Genomic DNA, 24964 nt, shown 5'->3' on the forward strand with positions numbered 1-24964 from the left:
AGGATGGGAAATAAACAGAAGCACCCGGCGGGGGCGGGGGGTGGGGGAGCCGGGGCCGGGAGGGAGCGCGTGGTCGGGCTTCTGTTCTGCAAGGAGCACTGGGACGGAGGTCAAGCGGGAGATGGGGCAGCAGAGCTAAGGGGGGAAGCGGAATGCACCAGAATGACGGTGGGTGGGGGGGTGGGGTGGGGTGTGTGCAGGGAGCAGCGGGGAGCAGGGGTGGTCAGGACCGGGCCAAGGGCCCGCGGCTAAAGACGGGGTGGGGGAGGAATCCTGAGGGAGCCGTGGAGGAGCTGGGTGGCACACCCACTCGTCTCCTCTCTCCCGGCATTTTCTACCCACGATGCCAGCCCCACACGTCTGTGACGGGTCTGAGAGCCGGACAGACAAGAGGCACCCACACCCACACACCCACACACACTCCCCCTCCCAGTGCAAGGGCACAGCGGACAGAGGCACAAGCAGGGTGGGCTGGGTACGGAAGGGGCCACGCGCTGGGCCAGGCTGGCCCGGGGCTCTGCCTACAGGACGGAATGCATGGGCTGGTCCGACTGCTTCCTGGGACCGCCTCTGGAACATTCCAGAAGGGCCCCGCAGTGGGCAGGAAGGCGCTCGCACAACCGCTTGCCATGGTGAGAGGGTGTGTGTCGGGTGCCCCTCTCCCCAACGCTGCTGGCCCGAAGCTGTGCACAGCCAGTCAGGAAGCGCGGGGGGGAGGGCTGGCCCCAGGCAAGGGGACCAAATGTGCCGAGTCTAGGTTCCTTCTAAGACCCTAAAACTCCAACTGAGGCTACAGGCATTAATAAAAGCTGTGCAGAGTGAATGACAGGCGAGCTGTACCTGAGGTTGCAGGTTCTCACGTTAAAATTAAACGTGCGGTTAAAATCCTGCATAACCAAAATTTCAGGTGAAAATCCCTTAAACTGCCTGTAGTAAAACATATACACATGGTTTGGGGCAGGTGACCCTGCTCGGCAGATTCAGGTGTAAAGGCAAAGCGCCAGGGCATTTAGATCACATCCCTCTCTCTTTTAATTGGGAAGCTTCCCAGACATTGGGAATTCTGGGCACACGCATGGCACAACGTGAAATAAAACACAGAGACCGCTTGACAACAGAGCTTCTTCTCTGAAGCCTGGATTCAAAGCTCACCACAGCGACACTTCCTGCTCACTTTCTGCCCCCTCGGGGCATTTTGTGGGGATACTTTTCTGGTGCTGAGTGCTGCCCAGAGGCAAAGAGCACAGGCTATAAACACATCTGGGCTTGGCAAGGGGTGGTTCTCCTGTAGGCTAAGATGCGGCCATCAGGAACAGTGGAAGGCGTAAACCAGACCGCAGGCCCCCAAGGAGGGCGCGTGAGCTCCAGGCCAAGACGGACCTCCGGCCAGAGGAGGGCAGGGGCGTCTGTAACGCCCGATGGCCGGGCTGGGAGAGAAAGCAAGTGAGACACCACGCGGCCTCCCTTCCTGGGGCCGTGGCCCCAGCCCACACCTTCCCATCTAGGCCTCCAGGCCTCCGCAGCAACCTGGGGTTCAGGCCAGACAGACTGATGGATGGACAGAGAGGGGAGGGAAGAAAAGGCACGAAGCAGGATCCCGGCCGTGGCACAGGGGCACACTTCCCACCAGGGTGGGGGGGGGGGGGAGGGGACACGACACAGAGGCACGACCCTCTCTTCACGTCCCAGCCCATCCATGGATAGGTCCTGACAAGTGAACTCTGCTCTCTGACCCCGCCGGGCCACAGCCGAGGCTATGCCCTGGAGCGGCATTTCGGGGGTCTGCAAGGCCTAGGCTATCTATTGCGTGGTGACATCGTGATGTCACTGGCTATCTTCGGCCTCGTGATCCTGCAGGGGTACCAGAGCCTGTGCCTAAGGGAATGTGCACTCGTGTTTTCTCGAGCTGTGAACTTTTCTCAGCTTCCGATTTCTAACAGGATAAAAAACGACAAGACGTGATGAACATCCACAACACTCTTTGGGGTCCTCCATCGCTTTGGAGGGTGGAAAGGGGTCCCTCAGTCCAAACAGTGTGAGCGCCCGTGCCCTGGAGAGAGACGTGGTCCAGCACCTCCCACGGCTGCCTGCTCCTGACGTACAACCTGGATCCACCACCCCAGGAGGAAGCTTGCAAGTAACTGCCACACCCTGGCCAGCGGGACAGTTCCAGCTGTCCCTGTTTTGTAAATAAAGTTCTACTACGACCTGAATCGGGACACACCCATTCAGTTGTTTGTGTTCAGTTCAGGACTTTCGATGGCAGAGGTGAGCGGACAGACTGCACAGCCCACAAACAGTTACCACTGGGTCCTTAACAGAAAGGGTTTGCTAATCCCTGACCTAGAGGGCATGTCTCCAGCCAGGAGCTCTGGGGGTGGGGAGGAAGGGACCCTCCCTCATGCAGCCCAGCCGGAAGGACGGGTCTCCAGGAGGAGACCCGATTCCTAATAGGATAAAAAACGACAGGAGGGGACTGTCTCATTTGCCGCCTAACCCTGTCCTTTGGGAGAACGGGCTGACATTCAGGAAAAGCCAATCCAGCAGGGACATCTGGTGAGGCACTGTGACATGAGTGACCCTCCAAAGGCCATTCCTGGGATGCCATTTCACCTGATCTTTCAGACTGCTTTCCTTAAGTAAATGACCTACTAAATAATCAGTTCTCAACTGGGGACAGTTTTGCCCCGTGGGAGCACTTGGCAACATCTGGGGACTTCGTGATCTTTATGACTGGGGGAGGGCTCCTGGCATCAAGTGGGTTAGACCAGGGAGGCTGCACCACACCCCACAGCGCCCAGGACGGCCCCCCACGGAGGATGATCTGGCCCTGATGTCAGCAGTGCCCAGGGGAAGGCCCTGCGCCAAATGATTTATTGCTCCTTTACCGTGATCCAGGCGCGGAGCTCAAACACCAGCCCCCTCCCCGCACATCCCTGCATCCATGACCTCACTGAATTCTCACCGTGCACATGTGGTGGGTCCGCAATTAGCCCCACCTGATGGGAAAGCACAGAGACTGTCCCTGGCCAGAGACACTTGGCCAGGGCACTTGGGAAGATTAAGCGCAACCATTGTACCTGACTGCGTTAAAGGCACCACAAACGACGGCTACTGGCTACTGCTATTTTTCCGGGCAGCCAAAAAAAAAAGAGGCGCCAGATGCCTCTCGCCTTCGCCCAGGCTGGGCCAGCCGCCTGGCGTCCCTTCCCCCATTCGGCTCCCTGCATTTCCGCCAATCAAGTGACATAACCGCCAACCTATTCAGCCTAAGTAAGCCAGCCACGAAACCCTCCCATATCCTGAAGAAAGACTCAACTCTTGTTCTGCTTTACTGGCTCCGTCGACCTCACTGCAGACCTTGGACTGAGATGCCGTTTCTTTATAAAGGAAAAACAAAAGAAGGGAAAGGATCTCGAACACTCTCTAGAACATTCCGTAAAAACAACAGCTCTCTTGCACCCGCTGGAAATTGCACTGTTTCCTATCGTGATTAGCCCAGTCTGTTTGTAGACCTGACTTGCTTCAAGGTGCTGTTGCTGTGTGCCTTTGTTCCCCACCCTCCTGGCACTGTCCACACCTCCTGCGAGGCTGGGCCACTTCCTGGTCACGCAACCTTGGGGAAATTGCATCACAGCTGAGGCCTGGCCTCCTTACCCGGAAGACAGAACTGGCTACGCATCGGCCCGCTGAGCGGGCTGAACGCAGAGTGAGCGCAGGGAAGGGGGTGAGCGGCAGTTAGAGGTCCCGTGGGAACGTGGAACCTTCTGAGAACTTCAAAAGCTGTGCTGCGAGAAGAAAGGCAGGGTTCAGAGCTGTCTCTCAGCGCCGATATCCTGATGATTAGAGGCACAATGCTTATCATCACGCTTTTTAACTCACAAAGATGTTACGAAGGCTTTCGTTAAGCCTTCGTGTGGATCACCTATTACGCTCCCAATGCAGGGAGATAGGGGTTTGGTTACGTGGGTGTAGACATTTGTCAAAACTCCAAAAAGTCCGCTTAAGACGTGTCTCTCACTATATGCAAACTTCATCTAAAGAAACAAGAACCACAAACAAACATTGTACTCTAGTTAAGGACAGGCAATGCTGAAGGGTTTAGGGGGTGACGTGAACCAGTGCCTGGAACTTTCTCTGCAATGCATCCAAAATAAGATGGACTGGTGGACGGATAGAGGCAAGGGAGACAGCTGCAGTGATAAAGCAAACGTGGGAAATGTCAGTGCTAAAAGCCACGGGTAGGTGTGTAGGTGTTCATGGCTCTTTCAACTTTTCTGCATGTCTTTGAATGTAAAGATTAAAATGCACGGTGCCCAGCCCACAGCAGGCACCCAGAAATATTCACTGCCTTGAACTTAAGAGGACTCGATCCAACCCGCCTTTGGATGATGCCACGAACTGTTTAGCCGGTGCCCGCAGGCGGTCTTCAGAAACTCGGTGGAAGGACCTTCTGCTGAACACAAAGACTGAGAGGCAAATCGAAATCAGTTTGGATGCTGCAAAAATGAGCCCCCGCGGGAGGAGAGGGGAGAGAAACAGCGTCCCAGGGGAGCTCCACTCACGGCCCTGCCTTTTCTCCACCCGCGCCACGCACGTGACCGCAGTCAAATCCCCGAGTTCGCCAGCTCGGCTTTCCCTCCCCAGGCGGGGCGCGTTAACTCAGATGCGTAAGACATTCAAGTCCTCGTATCTCGCACAGGAAGGAGGCTAAAGGTCTCGGAGGGCGCCTTGAGCCCAAGAAATTAATCATCAAGTCTCATTTCCAGGAGGCAGGCAGGATCCTCCCAGCCCCCAAAAAATCCTGGCCAGGCGGGGAGCATTTATTTTTCAATCTAGACACCAGATGGCGGCAGCACCCAGTTCAAAACGCGACAACAAAGTCAGAGCCCGACTGAACACTTTTAATCCCGTGCGCTGTCTACGCCGAGGTCCCTACAGGCCACCCAACTCCAGGGTGGCCCCAGCAGATGGGAACAACACTTTCTGTCAGACCATCTCCCACTCAGGGAAATCCCACTCACAGCCTAGCCTGCCGTCCCCCCTGCCAAGACACCAACAAGAATGGACACCCTCAGGGGCGCCACTAGAGAAAATGTCCCCAAAGTGGGCAGCCCATAAACCAAGGGTGGCCATTTTCAATTGCTACAGGGGCTGTGGGTGAGGTAGGGGGAATCTCAAAGAAAGGAAACCTAGGAGCAGGGCCAGCTGAGCCCGCGGAAAGCACAAACCCCTGATCAGGGGCGGCCCCGCTGCCGCCAGAGAGGAGGCCCAGAAGTGGCGGAAATTCCTGATTAGCAAGCGCCATCTCCGACTCTGAATAAGCCGATCCAAATTTCTAGAAAACCCTGTGGGGGTCGGAAGCTAAATAGGTGCAGACCGTGGGCCATCAGCGTGTGTGTTTCAAAGAAAAACCTGGTCCCTTCCGTCCTAGCGTCTGAGTATTGATTCTAGGCTCTCCCTCGAAATTCATCAGCCCTCCATCGGCCACCTCCAACTTATTTTTTCTAGAAATTATTTTGAGGGGAGGGTCAAAAAAAAAGGCCGGGGGGCGCTGGGAGTTTAAAAGCCCCCAGTCGCAACAGATTCGAGTGCCTGATGTGTCAGTCTAGGAGTCGAGAGCCTTTGTTCCTCGCTCAGACATTGGAGGTTTCTGTGGAGAAGCGGACCGGACGAGGGGGGAAGAGTGTGTGTGCGGTGCCTGGATTGAGGCAAGAACAAAGGTGCTGGGCGGGCAGGCGGGCAAGCGGGCGGGCAGCCTGCAGGGCGGGTTTACCTGCTTGCCCCGGTAGAAAAGCCTCTGCAGGCCTGGCTCCACATGGAACAGCTCCTGGATCTTCTTCCTCAGCTCTTCCACTTTAGTCAGCCTGGACAAGGAGTCCACAGTGTGGGCCACCTTCCCATCCATGGTGCGAACCTGGATCCACATGGTGCCTGCTGGTGCTAGGAGGACAAGAGAGCAGGACCCCTCGGTCAGTTCTGCCGTCACCACCACCACCGGGCTGTGCCACACTCAGGTCATCCTTGCTATTATTGTCCAGACTGTGGACACCAGGCAACTCCTGGAACGCCCTCCCAGCCCCGTAATGCCCCTAGACTGCCACGGCTGGCTCAGGGCCTGGCTGAGTGAATTAAGGAGTTAATGCATTAATGAGTAGCACCGGTGGAGGATTGAGGAGGGAGGGGAAATTACCGGAGAGCAAAAAGCATCCTGGACCACTCAGTCAACCCACCCTGCCTTTCACAGAGGGGAAAAAAAAAACCCACCAGAGGAAGGGGGACACAGCCAAACGGTCAGGGGCCGAGTTTGTTCATTCATCCATTCATTCATTCCCTGGATGAATACTGACGCAAGAGGAACCCAAAAGTCCGGCTCGGGTTGGAACTTCAGAAGTCCCAGGGAACTCAACTAAGTGTGACCGAAGGAGAAGGAGCCCACCAGAGACCCGGGAGCTCGGGACCCCCGGTGCTCTCGGCCCCCCGCCGCCGCCCCCGCGCGCGTGCGCGACGCACCCGCCCCGCGGTGGCCATGGCAACCGGCCGCCCCGTCCCGGTCGCCCCCGCGCGCGCAGCGCTACTCACCTCGGCCCCACGGCTGTCCCGAGCTCCAGCCTGCGTTTCCCGGACCCCGACGCACGGCCCCGGAGCCCCTCTTGTTCTCCCGCCCGCCCGCGCGGGCCAAGCCGGCGAGCCCACGCCCACCCCCACCGCCAGGACCTGCTGAGGGGCCCGCGCGCCAAGTCCCGCCCCCTTCACTTGAGCCTCCTCGATCATTGGCCCCGCTGCGGCCGGCCGCCCCGCCCTGCTCGCTCCCCATTGGCCCAGACGCGCCCGGGGAACTAAGGGCGCGCGAAATCGGGCTCGGGCGCGACAATTGAATCGCGGGGCACCCCGCGCGCAGGCGCGGAGCCTGACATCCTCCCCCGCGGCTCGCCGGGCCCTCCCCGACCCAGCCGGCGCGACCCCCGCGGGGCGCCAGGGATGTTCCGCTCGCCCCTGCCCGAGCTCGGGCTGCCAGGGGCGACTCCTAAGGGCCGGCAGGGCTGGGGGCAGAGCCCGAGACCGCCTGTAGGGCAGCCCTGGCGCGGGGGACGCGTGCGCCCGTGCTGGCCGAGAGTCCCGGAAAGTTTTGCAAAGTCAAGGAGCCGGGTGCGCAGAGTCCTGCCCGCCCCCCCGCCCACCCGCGCCCTGGCCCGGGCTGGCACCTCAATCCGCCTGACCGCTCACGATCCACTCGCCTGATTGTGCGCCGGCCCTTCTGAGGATGGCAAAGGAACCGCGTGTGTGGCTGGGACCCCGCGCGGACGTGCGTGCGATCCCGAGCCCCCGGACGGCCACCACTGCCCGCTGCGCTGCCAGCTGCTCTGATTTTTTTCCCGCGAAAACTTGGCGTTTGGGAGTTGCGGGGCCACAGGAGGCCGCGCCGGGGGCGGGCGCCTGCCTGGTGATTGGCCGCCGCAGTGGCGGGAAGCGAGAAAGGGGGTGGGGGGCGCCCCCGCCTCTGTCCACCCCCCCCCTCCGCCCAGCGGGCCACGGCCCCGCCCAGCCCTGCGCGCTCTGCTGGGCGCGCCCAGCGTGTAATGGGGTCGGGTGGCGGGACCTGAGTCCCCCCCACCATGGGTGCCCTTCAGGAGCCCTAGGGATCCCCCCGGGGGCAGGGGTCCCCAGCGTAGAGACCCCCGACCTCCTAAGTCCGTTGCTTCAGCCCCTCTCCCCAGGCATGCACTGACCAGTAGGGCAGGAAGGCGGGAATCAATATCTAAATTCTGCCGGAGAATTTGGGGGGATCACCCCCCCAGGAGACCGCCTGCACCCGATGACGGGCCTCATCGCCCCAGCCTGATTTCCTAGCGTCAGGGCTCGCCAGCGCTCCCCACCCTACCCACCCGCAGGGCTTGTTTGCTGGTTTTTCCCGCCTCGTTTTCCCGCCTTCTCCGGGCTGTCCAGGCGGGCAGAGCTGCCCTCCCCCCTCCGCCCTGCCTGCTCTGCTCTGGCCAGTCTTGGCGGGCATACAGTGACCCATGCTGGACACCTACAAAGTGCCTGAACAGGGTGCTCAGAGCTGGGAGCGCAAGAGTGGGCAAGGTCGACCCTGTTGGTGGTCTCCCGGGACGTTACATTCTTATCTGGGGAGACCAGCAAGAAATGAATAAATAAAGCAAATCATTTCAGATACCGCACATGCAATGAAGACAGGACAAGAGCTGGAGAGTGACCGGCGGCCGTATGGGGGGTGGGGAGAGAGGGTACTCTGGTTAAGGTGGAGAGGTGGGCCTCTCTGAGCACATGACATTTGAGCTGAGATCTGAGATGAGAAACCAAGGACAGATGGGTCAAGGCGGGAAGAGCAAACTCAGAGGCCGGAAAAGGCTTAGCGATGGACGGAGAGCAGGGCAGACACAGCAAAGGGGAGGGCAGGCGGGAGCTGAGGCGGTCAGAGGGGTGTCTATAAGACCTTGCAGGCCACCAGGAGGACTTTGGTCTTTCTCCTGAGAACAGTGGGTAGCATGGGAGGGCTGTGAGCAGAAAAGCGATGAGCTCCAATTTATGTTTTTACAAGGTTTCTCTCGCCACATGTAGAGTTCCTTCTGTCTTGGCGCTGGTACTTCTGCTTTTGTTTCCCCTGGCGGTAGACAGATTAATGGCCCCCCAAAGATGTCCACATCTTAATCCCTGGAGCCTGTGAATATAGAACCTTCCATGGCAAAATGGACTTTGCAGAGGGGATTAAATTAAAGATCGTCAGATGGGGAGATTAACCTAGATTATCTGGGCTGGCCCAATGTCATCACAAGGGTCCTAATAAATGACAAAGAAGGGCGGGAGGGTCGAGTCAGAGACATAACGATGGAAAGAGAGGATGGAGTGATGAAACCAAAAGGCAAGGAATGTGAGAACCCTCTAGAAGCTGGAAAAGGCAAGGGACAGATTCCCTCCTAGAACCCTAGAACGTAATCCTGCCAACACCTTGATTTTAGCTCCATTTCAGACTTCTGACCTCCAGAACTGGAAGAGGATTAATTTGTGTTGTTTTAAAGCACGGAATTTGTGGACATTTGTTATAGCAGCCAGAGGAAACTAATACACTCCAATACACGAAGTCCAGGTGCTCCTGTTAATTTTCTCCACCTTCAGGACTTCCTCAATGCAACTGATTGCATTTCTGGATGCTCAGCCATCAGCCACGTGGAGACCACGTCACAGGTGTGAACAGGTAGGCAGGCCTCCCGGAGCTTGTGAGGCAGATGAAATCTTCCACATTGACAACACCTGCCACAGGAACCCAGCCTGCTACTGGCGAGAGCATAGCATCCATTTGTGCCTGCTGTTGCTAAAGCTCAACGTGGCCGAAAGAAGAAATAGACCGTATATTCTTCATGTACATTTGGTGCAGGGCACAGCCCAGGCTCCTTGGATGTCTGAGGTTAAGTGACACAGAAAGAGGTGTCTGGCTTTCCCTGAAGAAAAGACCTGGAGTGATGGTGATGCAGGGCCCCATTTCTCTAGTCATTTCGAGAAAGTCAGAGGGGTTGCTTGGGTTAATTAACAACCATGAGCAAAACACTATGCCAAGCATCTCCAAAAGAGGCTTAGTAACCAGTTAGGAAGACAAGACATCGATGTCCGCAAAAGACATCACATCCAATAAAGCAAGATACGACAAAGAGTAAATGAGGCCTGCCAGAGCCTGGAGAACAGATACTTCGTAGAGCCTCTTCTGCTTCAGACCCTCGCACTTAGGCACCGGCCCACGTGCAAATTGGGCACCACGAATAACTGCTAGGGTGCCAAGGGCCCCAGTTTCCCTTTTGCAGAACAATATGCTCTCGACAGTCATTAAGTCATTCAACAAACTTAAATTGTCCTCCCTTGCCTGAACCAGGCTCTGGGTTCGGCAAACAAAGTCCTGCCCTAGAGGGACTTCCCAACCAGTGGAGGAGACGCTGGCATAAAGACAAGTGTCAGCTGTGCAGAGAGAGAGTGCTTCGTGATGGTATCCGTGTTCACATGGAGCCCACCGTGCTCTGAACATCTTCAAGACACAGCAGATTCCATGCCCTGGCCATGGCTATCATTTTCTTTCTAACACACACTGATATAAATATAGAGCCATTAAGGTGGAAATGATTGGGAATTCCCTGGCAGTCCAGTGGTTAAGACTCCGAGATTTCACTGCTGAGGGCACGGGTTCAATCCCTGGTCTGGGAGCTAAGATCCCACAAGCTTCATGGTGTGGCCAAAACAAACAAACAAACAAAAGGTGAAAACGATTATCTGCATAGGACCCAGCATCAATCTGTGAACCCTGAGAAGGGGGTGCACACATCCACATTTGGGGGCCATCGGATGGAGCAGAAAATACCCCTGGGCTCATGCCCTGTGCCTCTCCATCTGTAAATAGAGCTCATGATGCCTGCCTCACCACAGGGCCTGGAAGAATTCTTCCCACCCAGGCCCCTAGACCTCTGGCAGGATGACAGTTGTTCCCTAGTCGGCAGCAGTGTTGGGATCTTGTGGTTTTCTTGTTCGTTTGTTCATTATTTCCTAGGAAAAAGAGGTCAGGCTACCATTTCACCAACCAGTGAGGACTTTGCGATTCCCAAGCGGCCGCCCACTCCCAACAGCCTTGCCTCTCATCCTGGCCATTGGGAGCCCCTTCCCGGAACCCTGGCTGGATGATGTCACAGACGGATGACGTCACTGCGGCCAAGGAACCGGGGATCTCAGTGACACAGGGGAGGGGGGAGGATGTTTCTCTATCACCCCAACCCCCCATGTCTGTGGTGAAGTCCATTGAATTAGTGCTGCCCAAGGATGCGGTCTACCTGGCCGGCTCCAGCATAAAAGGGCAGGTGGTTCTAACTCTGAACAGCACCCTGGTGGACCCCATCGTGAAGGTGGAGCTCGTGGGAAGAGGTTATGTAGAGTGGAATGAAGAAATTGGGGCATCCCGCGATTATAGCCGAGATGTTATTTGCAACAACAAGGCTGACTATGTGCACAAGACAAAGACGTTCCCAGTGGAGGGTAAGGACAAGGCCGGCCGCCAACCTTAGCCAGAATAGGAACCGGGGTCTGGAAGGTAAACACATCTGTTAGTCAATCAACAAACCCCCGGGGATATCAGAAATTGGCAGAGGCCTGGTTCCTGTGGTCACGGGAAAGGCTAGGAAAGCTCTCCGTGGGAAGGACTGACTAGTCCTCAACTCTGCCAGGTTCAAATCTAAAGTCTGGACAGATATGAGGAAGCCTGAGCTGCCAGGAAACTATATGTCCTTTCCAAAATGTGTCCATGGGGGTGTTTCCGGGTAGTCCACAGTCAAGCAGAACACTTGGCCAATGCTTGGCTGAACAAAGTTCAATTGTAGATTTTTTTTTTTTTAATTTTAGATAGGGTAGCCTGGGAAGGTCTCTCCAAAGAGGTGACTACCAAGCTCAGATCTAGTGATGGGAGGGGGACCTGCCCAGATATCCAAGGGAGGAACGGCAACCTGCTGGGCCTTCATACTCAGCAACTAGGCCGCCTCTCTGTGTCCCAGTTAACCCACCTGGAAAATGGGAATAGGAAAAAGTCCTGCCTCCTAAGACTGTCTTGAGGACTTAATGATTTAATGGCATGTCGAGGGGAGAGCTCAGAATAGCGGAGGGCAGGGGGGAGGGGTATACAGTAAGTGCTTGTTAGGTGTTCGTTTTTTCAACCAAAACACTCCCCTGCCCCTCACCACCCACATTATCAGCTATCACCCTTCTTCATTCCCAAGGGAAGCATCCTTTCCTCTCAGAAGCATCAGCCCCAAGCCTGCGATGGGTTCACTCATTTACTTCACAAACATGTATTAAGCACCTACTGTGCACAACAACCATGCCAGATGCTGGGGATACAACAGCGAAGAAAACAGACAGGGTCCCTGGCATCGCTGGGGTTGCCATCAGGCAGGGAAAACACTCTAATAAGAGGGTCTTGGAGGAGTGCAAAAAAAAAATAAAACAGGGAGGTCACAGAGATGGGGGTGCAGTGTGAGTCCCTCCCCGGTCTTCTGTCACCACTCAGTCAACAAATATTAAGTACCTACTGTATGCTGTGCACTGAAGGCCAAGCTCTGCCAGGGCAGGGAGATTTGCCTGCCTTGGGACCCAAGACGTGTTTGTTGAATGAATATGTGATCGAATCCTGCAGCCGGACCTCCAGTTTCCCAGGCCCAGAGCAGGGGTGAGCAAGTCCTGGTCGGTGGTTTGGGGTGACCACCCCAGTTGCATCATCACCTACCCAGGGCATCGGTCTCCAGCCCAGCTGAGACCTAATATGTATGGGCCTAGGCTTTTTCGATCCCTAAAAATCACAGAGCTAAGCCTAGCTCAGGGACAAACAGGCCAGGTCCAGAACAAGCTCCCTGCCAGAACAATAAAGAAACAAAAGAGGGAAGAAAAGACTCTAGAACCTTCTGATGGCATTGGTGTGTTTTGCTTTCAGATAATTGGTTAAGTGCAGGCAGCCGCACCTTTGACTTCCATTTCAACTTACCTCCCAGGCTCCCGTCTACCTTCACCAGCAAAATTGGCCACGTCTTTTACTTCGTGCAGGCCTCCTGCATGGGTCGGGAGCACATCCTAGCCAAGAAGAGAAGGTACTTGTTGGTTCAAGGGACTTCTTCGGATTTCCACGCAGAAAACCCATTGCAGGTAGTGATGTAGGAGGAGCAGGGGTAGGGCATGTCCTCAAAGCTCCCCGGAGGCAGGGGGAGGCGGGCAGCCAGGAGACCGGGGAGGCGGTGACCCGGAAGAAGGGAAGGTGTTGGCCGCTCCTCCGGCCCAGTGATTTCGCAAACGGGGAATCAGAAACCAGGGCAGGAACTAAACCAGCGGCTCTCAACTGGGGTGATTCTGCCCCTGCGGGGGACACTGGGAGATGTCTGGGAACATTTTTGGTTGTCTCAACTGGGGAGGGGGGATGAGTGGGATCAAGAGAGTGTGGGCCAGGGATGGTGCTCAACACCCCGCAGCGCCCCCAACAGAGAATGACATGGGCCCTGAATGTCCTTGACATTCGAGAATCCAGAGTGAGCAGAGGGGCTTCCCTGGTGGCGCAGTGGCTAAGAATCCGCCTGCCAATGCAGGGGACACAGGTTCGAGCCCTGTTCCGGGAAGATCCCACATACCGCGGAGCAGCTAAGCCCGTGCACCACAACTACCGAGCCCACGAGCCACAACTACTAGCCCGCATGCCACAACTACTGAAGCCCTTGCGCCTAGAGCCCGTGCTCCGCAACAAAGAGAAGCCACCGCAATGAGAAACCCGTGCACCACGACGAAGAGTAGCCCCCGCTCGCCCCAACTAGAGAAAGCCCGCGTGCAGCAACGAAGACCAAACGCAGCCAAAAATAAATAAATAAATAAATGTATTTAAAAAAAAGAGTGAGCAGAGGCCCCGCTGTGACCCCTGACTGAGGGTCCTGGGCACTCGGTGACTCTCCAGGAACTGATAATGGAGGTGGTGCCCCCCACCAAGAAGCACGGAAAGGGGATGCCCTCCATTCAGGGGGAAGGGAGGGCCTTGTGGCATCAGTCACCTGAGCGGAGGAAGGTTTTGGACAGCTTCTGGAGGCCAGGTGCAGAGGTGGAAGTAAGGGAGGGTGGACTTACGTTAGCCGAAGTCACTTCACCTCCCTGGGGACCCATTTGTCATCAGAGTGTTGTGGCTGAGAGGGCTGGCATTTTAGTTTTCAAGGTCCAAGTTAAAAATCCCAGCATCTCCACCTACCTGCTGTGTGACCCTCTGCAAGTGATGTGGCCTCTCTGTGCCTGCATTTCCTCATCTGTCAAATGGGCACAGAGATGGTGCCTGTCCGCTAGATCTCAGAAGGAGCAGTGAGGGGACTTCATGCAAGTTCCGGACCTCGCACAGTGGCTGGCAGTGGTGGTAGGAGAGAGCCCCAGAATATTTAGGCCCCATAAATCTTGTCACTGCTGCTGCCGCCACAGGTAGCCTTCTTTTTTTTTTTTGGCTGCACCGCATGGCATTTGGGATCTTAATTCCCTGACCGGGGATCAGACGCGTGCCCCCTGCATTGGAAGCATGGAGTCTTAACCACTGGACCGCCAGGGAAGTCCCGGGTAGTCTTATCTGTGTAACAGGGATCATCTCTAGCCCGGCCTACTTCAGGGGGGTAGATGCTTGGAGGGGTGGATCAGATGAAGCAGACCTGAGCTCAAGGCCCGCTTGGCCACCTGCTCCCTGTGTGACCCTGAGAGGGCTCTGGCCCTTCTCTGGCTCTTCCCTCAAGAGTTAATCTAGGGTGCAGGGGGCACAAGGCAGGAATTGGGGCAAAATGCTGGTATGGGACCAGACCTAGCTTGAGATCTCTGCCGCCAGATCCTTCACTAGCCGATGGCCTTGGGCAATTAACAGCACCTCCCAGACCCTCGATTGTCCTGATCTGTACAATGGGAATACTACTGCTACTACTACTACTAATCCTTCCTCGATTGTGGGGATCACAAAGCATCCAGCACGATGTGTACACATAGGGGATGCCTGGTAAGTGGGAAGAGCTCAAATCGTTATTATAGCAGCAAAGGGAGTTATTACAGATATGTTTTATTATTTATTTATTTATTTATTTATTTATTTATTTTTGGCTACATTGGATCTTCGTTGCTGCGCACGGGCTTTCTCTAGTTGCAGCGAGCAGGGGGGAGCTACTCTTCAGTGCGGTGTGCGGGCTTCTTATTGCGGTGGCTTCTCTTGTTGCGTAGCACGGGCTTTAGGCGTGCGTGCTTCAGTAGTGTGGCGCGTGGGCACCATAGTTGCGGCTTGCGGGCTCTAGAGCGCAGGCTCTTGAGAGCAGGCTCAGTAGCTGTGGCGCACGGGCTTAGTTGCTCCGTGGCATGTGCATCTTCCTGGACCAGGGCTCAAACCTGTGTGCCCTGCATTGGCAGGCGGATTCTTAACCACTGCACCACCAGGGAAGTCCCTACAGATATGTTTTGAGAGTACAAAAATACGGTGTTTTCTTCAGCTACTCAGTACTGTTTTAATCAGATTGTAGGGGGCAGGGTGAGGGCAGGAGCTGGTGGACCATGGCAGAAGCTACTGCTCTGGTCCAAGTGGACACGGAGTCTTGACTCCTACAATCTGTCCTTCTCATAGCAGCTGAAAGGATTCAGGTGATGACCCTGCTTGGCCTTCCAGGGCTCCCACCTCCCACGGGGTAAAAGCTCAAGGCCTCCCTGCGGCCCCCAAGGCCCTGCACCACCTGCCCCGTCCCCTCCCTGCCCTCCCCTCCTCCCTCTCTCCCCCTCGCTCACTCTGCTCCAGCCACGCAGGCCTCCTCGCTGTTCCTCCAACACGCCAGGCATGGTTCTGCTCCAGGGCCTTTGCACAGGCTGTGCCCTCTGCCTGGAACCCTGTGATAGGATCTTCCTATCCCTCCCCTTCATCCTTCAGATCTTTGCTCGGAAGCCAGATCTTCAATCACCGGCATTGCTGATGCCCCAATGAACCGCCACAACCCCCACAGAATGCAATATCCATATTAAAATGAACATGCACTTTGTCCCATTCATTTCCCTTCTAGAAAATTCTCCCATCGCTATCCTTTCACGTGTGTGACATGACCTCTCACTGCACTGTTTGTGGTGGCCAGAAACTGGCAACAGCTTAAATGTTTGTTGCTAAGGCAATTAAAGTAGCAGTACACAAAGGTCAACTCTACAGATACAGCAAAGAGAGAAAGAGAGAGAGACCAAGGCACAGACAGAGACAGAGAATGAGGCAGCTCTGCCTTTCAGCACCTCCAAGTTACTGGGTTGAATGAATAAAGCAAAGTTCAGAACAGCGTGTCTAGCCTGCACCGTTGGTGGTAAAAACAAAAAATGCACAGAACTTCCTTGCAGGTGTAACAAACAGACGTCTCTTTCCAGAGACCGGAGAAACCGGCAACAGACACTGCCTCCTGGGAGGCAGCAGGGGAGGGGCAAAACTTTTCTCCTTCCACTTTTTTTTTTTAACATCTTTATTGAGATACAACTCACATACCTTATAATTCACCCCTTTAAAATGTCCAAATCAGGACTTCCCTGGCGGTCCAGGGGTTAAGGTTCCATGCTTCCAATGCAAGGGGCATGGGTTTGATCCCTCTTGGGGGAACTACGATCCCATGTGCTAAGCGGTGTGGCCAAATAAAAAATAAATAAATAAAAATAAAATAAAATGTCCAAATCAATGGCTTTTAGTGCATTCACACAGTTGTACAGCCCTCACCATCGTCAGTTTTAGAACACTTTTATTATCCCCCAAAGAAGTCTTGTATCCCTTAGCTGTCACCCCCAAACCTCTCTGTCCCCTCCCCCAGCCACCACTAAATCCATTCTCTGTCTCTGTGGATTTGCCTGGTCTGGACGTCCCTCCCTTCTCCTCTTGATGGACCTTGGATTGTTTCCACATTTTGGCTATTAGGAACCACGCTGCTACTAACATACGTGTGCAAGTTTTTACATGGACGCAAGTTTTCATTTCTCTTGGGTAGACACCTAGGAGTGGAACTGGGAAAGATGGTAACTCTATGTTTTACCTTTCGAGGAGCGGCCAGACTCTTTTCCACAGCGGCCGCCCCATTTTACATTCCCACCAGCCATGAACGAGGGTTCCAATTTTTCCACATTCACTCCTCTCTGTGTACCTTTAGAATTTTGAAAGACGTGACCCGTTGCCTCTTCCAACAAGCAGTACCATTGGGTAGAGGACATGTCCCCAAGACCTTTCCTAACCAAGAAGTCTGAAAGAGTCCACATCCTGACTCCCCTTACCTCACCCCCTTGCCTAACCTCATAGCTTATCCCTATCAGAAATGTACCACTAGGGCTTCCCTGGTGGCGCAGTGGTTAAGAATCCGCCTGCCAATGCAGGGGACACGCGTTCGAGCCCTGGTCCGGGAAGATCCCACATGCCACGGAGCAACTAAGCCCGTGCGCCACAACTACTGAGCCTGAGCTCTAGAGCCCATGAGCCACAACTATGGAGCCCACAGGCCTAGAGCCCCTGCTCCGTAACAAGAGAAGCCACCACAATGAGAAGCCCGCGCACCGCAACGAAGAGTAGCCCTGCTCGGCGCAACTAGAGAAATCCCGTGCGCAGCAACGAAGACCCAACGCAGCCAAAAATAAATAAATAAATAAATAAATAAATAAATAAATAAATAAATAAACAACAACAACAACAAAAGAAACGTACCATTTAAAAACAAAAAAAGGGGGCTTCCCTGGTGGCGCAGTGGTTGAGAATCTGCCTGCCAATGCAGGGGACACGGGTTCGAGGCCTGGTCTGGGAAGATCCCACATGCCACGGAGCAACCGGGCCCGTGAGCCACAACTACTGAGCCTGCGCGTCTGGAGCCTGTGCTCCGCAACAAGAGAGGCCGCGACAGTGAGAGGCCCGCGCACCGCGATGAAGAGTGGCCCCCGCTTGCCGCAACTAGAGAAAGCCCTCGCACAGAAACGAAGACCCAGCACAGCCAAAAATAAATAAATAAATTAATTAATTAAAAAAAAAGAAAAAATTAAGAAAAAAAAACAAAAAAAAAAACAAAAAAAGGAATGTACCGTTTATATGTCCATCTCCAGACCAAAGCAGGGACTGGACTGGTTTTCACTGCTATGGGTTTTCCTTGAACTTCACACCAAGTTGATACAAACGAATACTGGTTGAATGAATGAATCCCCCCAAAGTTCCATATATGCCAAAGGAATATGGGGTCCCAAAAGACTCCTGGGTACGGAAAATCAGTGTTGAGTTTGTGCCCTAATATTCTTGGAAATCAGAGCCCTGTGGCCACCCCACCTGGCCTGGCGCAGGGGTCTCTCTGATGGGCCACACCTGATGCCTCTCGCACCTCCTTCAGGACCAGGACAGAACTGCTGGCTTGGTCTTGAGTTAGGGCAGTGAGTCCTTTAACGCCTGCAGGGTCCTAACGCATGCAACGAATTTTCGAATAAGACTGGAGGGGTTTAGAATGAAGTGGGCTGCAATTAGCCTTCCAAGAGGAGGGAAAGAGTGGGAAGGCTGAAGATAGGCAGGAGCCAGAGGCAGAGGGTAGGAGGTGAGGCTGAAGGGGTCGGGGGGTCAGCCTGAGGTCTCCAAGAGGAAAGGCATTGGACCTAGAACAGTGTGTTTCAAACCTCAGGTCATGACCCGCTAGTGGGGTGCAAAATCCATTTAGCAAGTTGCAAAGCATATTTCTACAAAATGAAAGGATAGGCAGGACCAAAATAGAAAAATATCAAAAAATATCAATTTTGTGGGTTGCAAATGTTGTTGTTCTTAATATAAAATAAGAAAACAGAACAGAGATTAAAATAAGTAGAATAGAAAATATCAGAAAAAGTCCACTTGGTGGGTTGTCATTAATTTTTTTAAATGAAAACATAATAAAATATGTCAGAAAATATAAATTTGGTGGGTTGCAACAGACTTTGTTTTTATAAAATCAATGTGTAGGACTGAATAGAATAGTATTGAATAAGTAAAAGTGGATAGAATTTACTAGAAAAAATAAATTTGGTGGGTTACAACATTTTCGTTTTATATAAAACAAAATGATAGACTAGAATAGTGTCAGTAGACTAGAAGTAACAGAAAAATCAATTCAGAGGGTCCAAGCAACAGTTTTTAAAAGAATAGATTAAATAGAATAGAATAGGATAGAAGAGGAATTCTCAGCAGGCATGTAGCCAGGATAAGCATTATTTCATGAAACTTATTTCTCTTTCATAGATTTAGATGTCGATGGATATATAGATTTGTGTTTTTTGCCCCAATATTAAAATCTACTTTTTAAACTATGAGTTGTGGTTTTTATAAAGAGAATAATATGTAACAAATACTCTATGTGGCCTGCAGAGTCTAAAAGATTTATCATCAGGCTCTTTACAGAAAAAAATTCATCAACTCTATGTCCTAGACCAACTCCTTCTTTTAAATTGTAGTATAGTCGATTTACAATATTATATTAGTTTCTGGTGTATAACATAGTGATTCAATATTTTTACAGACTATACTCCATTTTAAGTTATTACAAAATAATGGCTACATTTCCCTGTGCTGTATAATATATCCTTGTTCATCATTTATATATAGTAGGTTGTGTCTCTCTCTCTCTTTTTTTTTATTGGAGTATAGTTGCTTTACAATGTTGTGTTAGTTTCTGCTGTACAGCAAAGTGAATCAGCCACATGTATACATGTATCCCCTCTTCCTTGGATTTCCCTCCCATTTAGGTCACCACAGAGCATTGAGTAGAGTTCCCTGTGCTATACAGTAGGTTCTCATTAGTTATCTATCTTATACCTAGTAGTGTATATATCACCCCTAATCTCCCAATCCATCCCACCCTCCCCTTCCCCCCTTGGCATCCATATGTCTGTTCTCTACGTGTCTCCATTTCTGCTCTGCAAATAAGTTCATCTATACCATTTTTCTAGATTCCACATATATGCGTTAATATATGATATTTGTTTTTCTCCTACTGACTTACTTCACTCTGTATGACAGTCTCTAGGTCCATTCATGTCTCTGCAAAGGTGCAGTTTCGTTCCTTTCTATGACCGAGTAATATTCCATTGTATATATGTACCACATCCTCTTTACCCATTCATCTGTTGATGGACATTTAGGTTGCTTCCATGACCTGGCTATTGTAAGTAGTGCTGCAATGAACATTGGGGTGCATGTATCTTTTTGAATTATGGCTTTCGCCAGGTATATGCCCAGGAGTGGGATTGCTGGGTCAAATGGTAGTTCTATTTTTGGTTTTTTAAGGAACATCCATACTGTTCTCCATAGTGACTGTATCAATTTACATTCCCACCAACAGTGTAAGAGGGTTCCCTTTTCTCCACACCCTCTCTAGCATTTACTGTTTGTAGACTTTTTAATGATAGCCATTCTGACTGGTGTGAGGTGATACCTCATTGTAGTTTTGATTTGCATTTCTCTAGTAATTAGTGATGTTGAGCATCTTTTCATGTGTTTGTTGGCCATCTGTATGTCTTCTTTGGAGAAATGTCTATTTAGGTCTTCTGCCCATTTTTTGATTGGGTTGTTTGTTTTTTTGATATTGAGATGCATGAGCTGTTTTTATATTTTGGAGATTAATCCCTTGTGATCGCTTTGTTTGCAAATATTTTCTCCCATTATGTGGGTTGTCTTTTCGTTTTGTTTATGGTTTCCTTTGTTGTGCAAAAGCTTTTGAGTTTCATTAGGTCCCATTTGTTTATTTTTGTTTTTATTTCATTACTCTAGGAGGTGGGTCACAAAAGATCTTGCTGCAATTTATGTCAAAGAGTGTTCTTCCTATGTTTTCTTCTAAGAGTTTTATAGCGTCTGGCCTTACATTTAGGTCTTTAATCCATTTTGAGTTTATTTTCGTGTATGGTGTTGCGGAGTGTTCTAATTTCGTTCTTTTACATGTAGCTGTCCAGTTTTCCCAGCACCACTTATTGAAGAGGCTGTCTCTCCTCCATTGTATATTCTTTTTTTTTTTAATTAATTAATTTTTTTATTTATTGGCTGCGTTGGGTCTTCGTTGCTGCGCGCGGGCTTTCTCTAGTTGTGGCGAGCGGGGGCTACTCTTTGTTGCAGTGCGCGGGCTTCTCATTGCGGTGGCTTCTCTTTGTTGCGGAGCACGGGCTCTAGGCATGTGGGCTTCAGTAGTTGTGGCTTGCAGGCCCTAGCATGCAGGCTCAGTAGTTGTGGCACATGGGCTTAGTTGCTCCGTGGCATGTGGGATCTTCCCGGTCCAGGGCTCGAACCTGCGTCCCCTGCATTGGAAGGCAGATTCTTAACCACTGCGCCACCAGGGAAGTCCCTCTCCATTGTATATTCTTGCCCCCTTTGTCATAGATAAGGGGACCGTAGGTTTTTTTGTGTCTCTTAATCCAATACCCCTATCTTGCCCCTCCCCTCTTCCCTCTCCTTACTGGTAACCACTAGGTTTTTGGGGGTTTATTTATTTATTTAATTTATTTACTTTTGGCTGCATTGGGTCTTCGTTGCTGCCTGTGGGCTTTCTCTAGTTGTGGTGAGCGGGCTACTCTTTGTTACAGTGCGCGGGCTTCTCATTGTGGTGGCTTCTCTTGCTGCGGAGCACAGGCTCTAGGCGTGTGGGCTCGGTAGTTGTGGCACACGGGCTCTAGAGCACAGGCCCAGTAGTTGCGGTGCTCTGGCTCAGTTGCTCCACGGCATGTGGGATCTTCCCAGACCATAGCTTGAACCCGTGTCCCCTGCATTGGCAGGTGGATTCTTAACCACTGTGCCGCCAAGGAAGCCCAACCACTAGTTTTTAAGATTCCATATATAAGTGATAATATAGAGCGTCTGTCTTTCTCTTTCTGACTTATTTCACTAAGTGTGATACCCTCTAGGTTCATCCACGTTGTTGCAAATGGCAGAATTTCATTCTTTTTATGGCTGAGTAGTACTCCATTCCATTCCATATATATGACACATCTTCTTTATCCATTCATCTGTTGATAGATGCTTAAGTTGCTTCCAGAGCTTGGCAATTGCAAATAATGCTGCTATGAACTTTGGGATGCATATATCTTTTCAAATTAGTGTTTTTGTTTTCTTCGGATATATACCCAGGAGTGAGATTGCTGGATCATATGGCAACTTTACTTTTAGTTTTTTGAGGAACCTCCACACTGTTTTCCACAGTGGCTGCACCAATTTACACCCCCACCAACAGTGTACGAGGGTTCCCTTTTCTCCACATCCTGGCCAACATTTGTCATTTGTAGAATTTTTGATGATACCCATTCTGACAGGTGTGAGGTGCTATCTCATTGTGGTTTTGGTTTGTATTTCTCTGATGATTAGCCATGTTGAGCCTTTTTTCATGTGCCTATTGGCCATCTGTATATCTTCTTTGGTAGAGCAACTCTTTCTCGTATGTAAGCCCAAGAAGTGTCTTCAGATGCTCCTTCTAGCTCTTTTATGATGTCAAACACACATGGAAACAATATAAATGTCTATCCTTTCCTAGCGGTCCAGTGGTTAGGACTCCATGCTTCCACTGCAGGGGGCGTGGGTTCAACCCCTGGTCAGGGAACTAGGATCCTGCATGCTGCACAGCATGGCAAAAAAAAAAAAAAAAAATTATATATATATATACATAAAATATACATATTTTATGTATATATATATATATATATATATATATATATATATATATAAATGTCTATCATGGAGGGGGAAGGGTAAATTAACTATTTTGCAGCACATTCCATTGCCATCGTGGAAACAAATGAATCAGAATGACAGGCACCAACATGAATGCCTTTCAAACACAGAATGTTAAGCTAGAAAAGCAGGTTGCTGGAAAAGATATGAGGCTTGATTTATTTAAAGCATTCAAATATGTCAAACAATACTGTGTACTGCTACCTCAAATAAATAAATGTATTCCTAAACAATACAAACATTTGCATGAGCATGACAAATGCCACACACACACACACACACACACACACACACACACGCTTGTAAAAGTATCAAATTCCTCTGGAAGAAGATACAGGAAGTCAGCAGAAGTGGAGAGCAAATCATTGTAAGCACGCCCCACGTCACATCAAATCTTTTATTTTATTTAATTTCATTTATTTATTTATTTTTTGGTTACATGGCTTGCAGGATCTTAGTTCCCTGACCAGGGATCAAACCTGGGCCCCGGCAGTGAAAGCACCAAGTCCTAGCCCCTGGATGGCCAGAGAATTCCCTCGAATCTTTTACAGTAGTACCCACAAATAAAAAGCCAAATGTTACCCAAGCCACACATTAAACATAACGTATATGTGACTTTATTTGCAATCCAGCAGCTAACCAATTGATATAAAGGCTGTTTTTTGAAGCTTTCCTTTAAACACGTTACATAATTTCAACTCTACAGTTTTCATGATTCAGAGTCCATAATATTTTCTCCTTAAGTCTGAACTACTTGGGTAAGCCCTAGGTCTGGGCTTAGACCATAAGGCATTCCCTGTCTTCCAGAAAACTAAGACTCAGAGAAGTCAAGGCACTGGTTCAAGGTCACACAGCAAGTGAGTTATGGAGCTGGGGATAAAGCCAGGGGCTTGTGAATTTCTTAGGTCTATTTTATAGACAAGGAAATTGACAATCAGAATGGCAAAGGGTTTTGATTAAATGGCAAAGCTGGGAATGACTTTGGGCTGCAAAATCCCCAAGACTCCAGATTCCATCCCAGTGCCTCTTACTAGGAGAGTCCCAAAGGCTCGAGGCTTTGGTGGACTGTTAGGTGAGCAAGTGGATATTGTGGCCGCAATGCCTCACAATTGTCCATTCCCCCCACCCCCTTCTAGAATCCTCTGTTCGTGGAGGCTGAGAAAAAGATCTCCTACAATTGCTGCAGCCAGGGCACCATCTGCCTGCAGATCCAGATGGAAAAGAACACCTTCACGCCGGGGGAGAGGGTCATTTTCACCACGGAAATCAACAACCAGACCAGCAAGTGCATCAGGACGGTCATCTTCGCCCTGTACGCCCACGTGCAGTACGAGGGCTTCACACCCAACGCAGAGCGACGCTCAAGGGTGGACAGCAGCGAGCTGCTTCGGCAGGAGGCCAACACCCAAATCACACCCTTCAACACCACCAAGATCGTCAGCACTTTCCACCTCCCGCCCGTGCTGTCCGTGAGCGGCGGCACACAGGACAGCGAGATCATGAACACCCACTACGAGCTGGTCAGCACCGTCCACCTGCCCTGGTCCCTGACCAGCGTCAAGGTCAAGGTGCCCATCATTATCACCAGAGCCCCCGTGGACCTAGACGGCTGCGGGCTGCTGGACGGGAGCAGTGTTACCGTGAGCCTGGATCATCAGAATTAAACGCCCAAATGTCTAAATATTTAAAGTTTTATCAGACTCTAAGGCAGGTCCTTCCTTTGCCTTGTGCAGATGGCCTTCAGATGAGTCCAGGCTTGGGCAGCATGTGGTCTGAAACTTGCCAAGCTCCAGCCGTGCGGTCATCCATTTCTCCCATCCCAAGAAAGATCACTCAATAGCGGTAGAGGACAAAGCCTTCCAGACTGACAAAGCCTTCCAGGACCGCACCCCGGTTAGCACCCCAGACCCATCTGCTTGCTGGCTCTTACAGTGCCAAGACCAGGGATCCCCAACTGGGAGCGACTCTGCCCTCCAGAGGACACTGGCAAATCCTGGGTGTATTGGTTATCCCAATTGAGGGGAGCAGGGTGCACTCCTGGCATCCAGGGGGTGGGGGCCAGGGTTGCTGCTCCGTGCCACACAGTGCCCAGGACGGTCTCCCACAGAGAATGGCCCAGCTCCAGATGTCAGCAGTGCCGAGGTGGGGAGACCCGGGCTGGGGCCATTTATGGGGACAGATGGTTGTTGAGTCCCCAGGCTGGGTCTGGGAGCCTCTTACCCAGGTCGTATCCCTCCTCCCTCACAGTCCCCCTCCCCGGCTCCCCCACCTCATCCAGGGTAAAAGCCCAAGTCCTCCCAGCACATCCACCCACGTCCAATCCATCAGCAAGCCGTAGGGGCCCCTCTCCAAAATCTCCCCAGAATCCTCCAATTTCTCTGCCCTCCTTTGCATCCAGCTTTCCTCCCATCCATCCCCTGGACCAGGGCGGTCACCTGCACCTGGGTCTCCTGACCCCTGACCTGGATCCCCACGTTCTGTCCTTCCTGCAAATAAAAATCCAGGACCCCCAATTAGACTTGAATTTCAGAAGAAGAATTTTTTAGCATAAGTATGTCCCTCACCACAGTTGGTATCTACTTACGCTTTAAAAAATCATTCGTTGTTTATCTGATATGCCAGTTTAACTGAACATCCTGTATTTTATCTGGTCATCCGATTCCCCAAGCAACTAAAAGACTCTCTGCACAAATCAGGCCACCACACTCCTCGGCTTAAAATCTTTTA

The 24964-nt window shown here is 51.7% G+C and overlaps 2 protein-coding genes across 5 annotated transcripts in view; one reads left to right on the top strand and one right to left on the bottom strand.

Annotated features, from left to right (window-relative positions):
* Positions 1-7369, bottom strand: part of UHRF1 (ubiquitin like with PHD and ring finger domains 1) — a 32912-nt gene extending 25543 nt beyond the window's left edge. For 2 of the 4 annotated variants that reach the window (XM_068537216.1, XM_068537213.1), the window contains exons 1-2: positions 6583-6682; positions 5777-5943 (exon numbers count right to left, since the gene is read on the bottom strand). In XM_068537216.1, coding sequence (XP_068393317.1) covers positions 5777-5929 — 153 coding nt within the window. In that variant the 5' untranslated portion in view covers positions 5930-5943; positions 6583-6682. Of the gene's footprint in view, positions 1-5776; positions 5944-6582; positions 6683-7205 lie in introns of those variants that run through there. The other 2 variants (XM_068537214.1, XM_068537215.1) reach the window with 2 other exon arrangements.
* Positions 7370-10775: 3406 nt separating this feature from the next.
* ARRDC5 (arrestin domain containing 5) lies at positions 10776-23901 on the top strand. Its single transcript, XM_068535023.1, has 3 exons — positions 10776-11028; positions 12473-12681; positions 23374-23901. The coding sequence occupies exons 1-3, from the start codon at positions 10776-10778 to the stop codon at positions 23899-23901; spliced, it is 990 nt and encodes a 329-aa protein (XP_068391124.1).
* Positions 23902-24964: the final 1063 nt, after the last annotated feature.

The sequence above is a fragment of the Eschrichtius robustus genome, chromosome 2 (genome assembly GCF_028021215.1).
Source record: "Eschrichtius robustus isolate mEscRob2 chromosome 2, mEscRob2.pri, whole genome shotgun sequence".
Taxonomy (NCBI): Eukaryota; Metazoa; Chordata; class Mammalia; order Artiodactyla; family Eschrichtiidae; genus Eschrichtius; species Eschrichtius robustus.

Bases quoted from the DNA above. Each gene is read 5' to 3' on its own strand.
- ARRDC5 (XM_068535023.1), top strand. From the start codon at position 10,776: ATGTCTGTGGTGAAGTCCATTGAATTAGTGCTGCCCAAGGATGCGGTC. The intron at 11,029-12,472 runs GTAAGGACAAGG...TTTTGCTTTCAG, and splicing joins AAAGACGTTCCCAGTGGAGG to ATAATTGGTTAAGTGCAGGC. The intron at 12,682-23,373 runs GTAGTGATGTAG...ACCCCCTTCTAG, and splicing joins ACGCAGAAAACCCATTGCAG to AATCCTCTGTTCGTGGAGGC.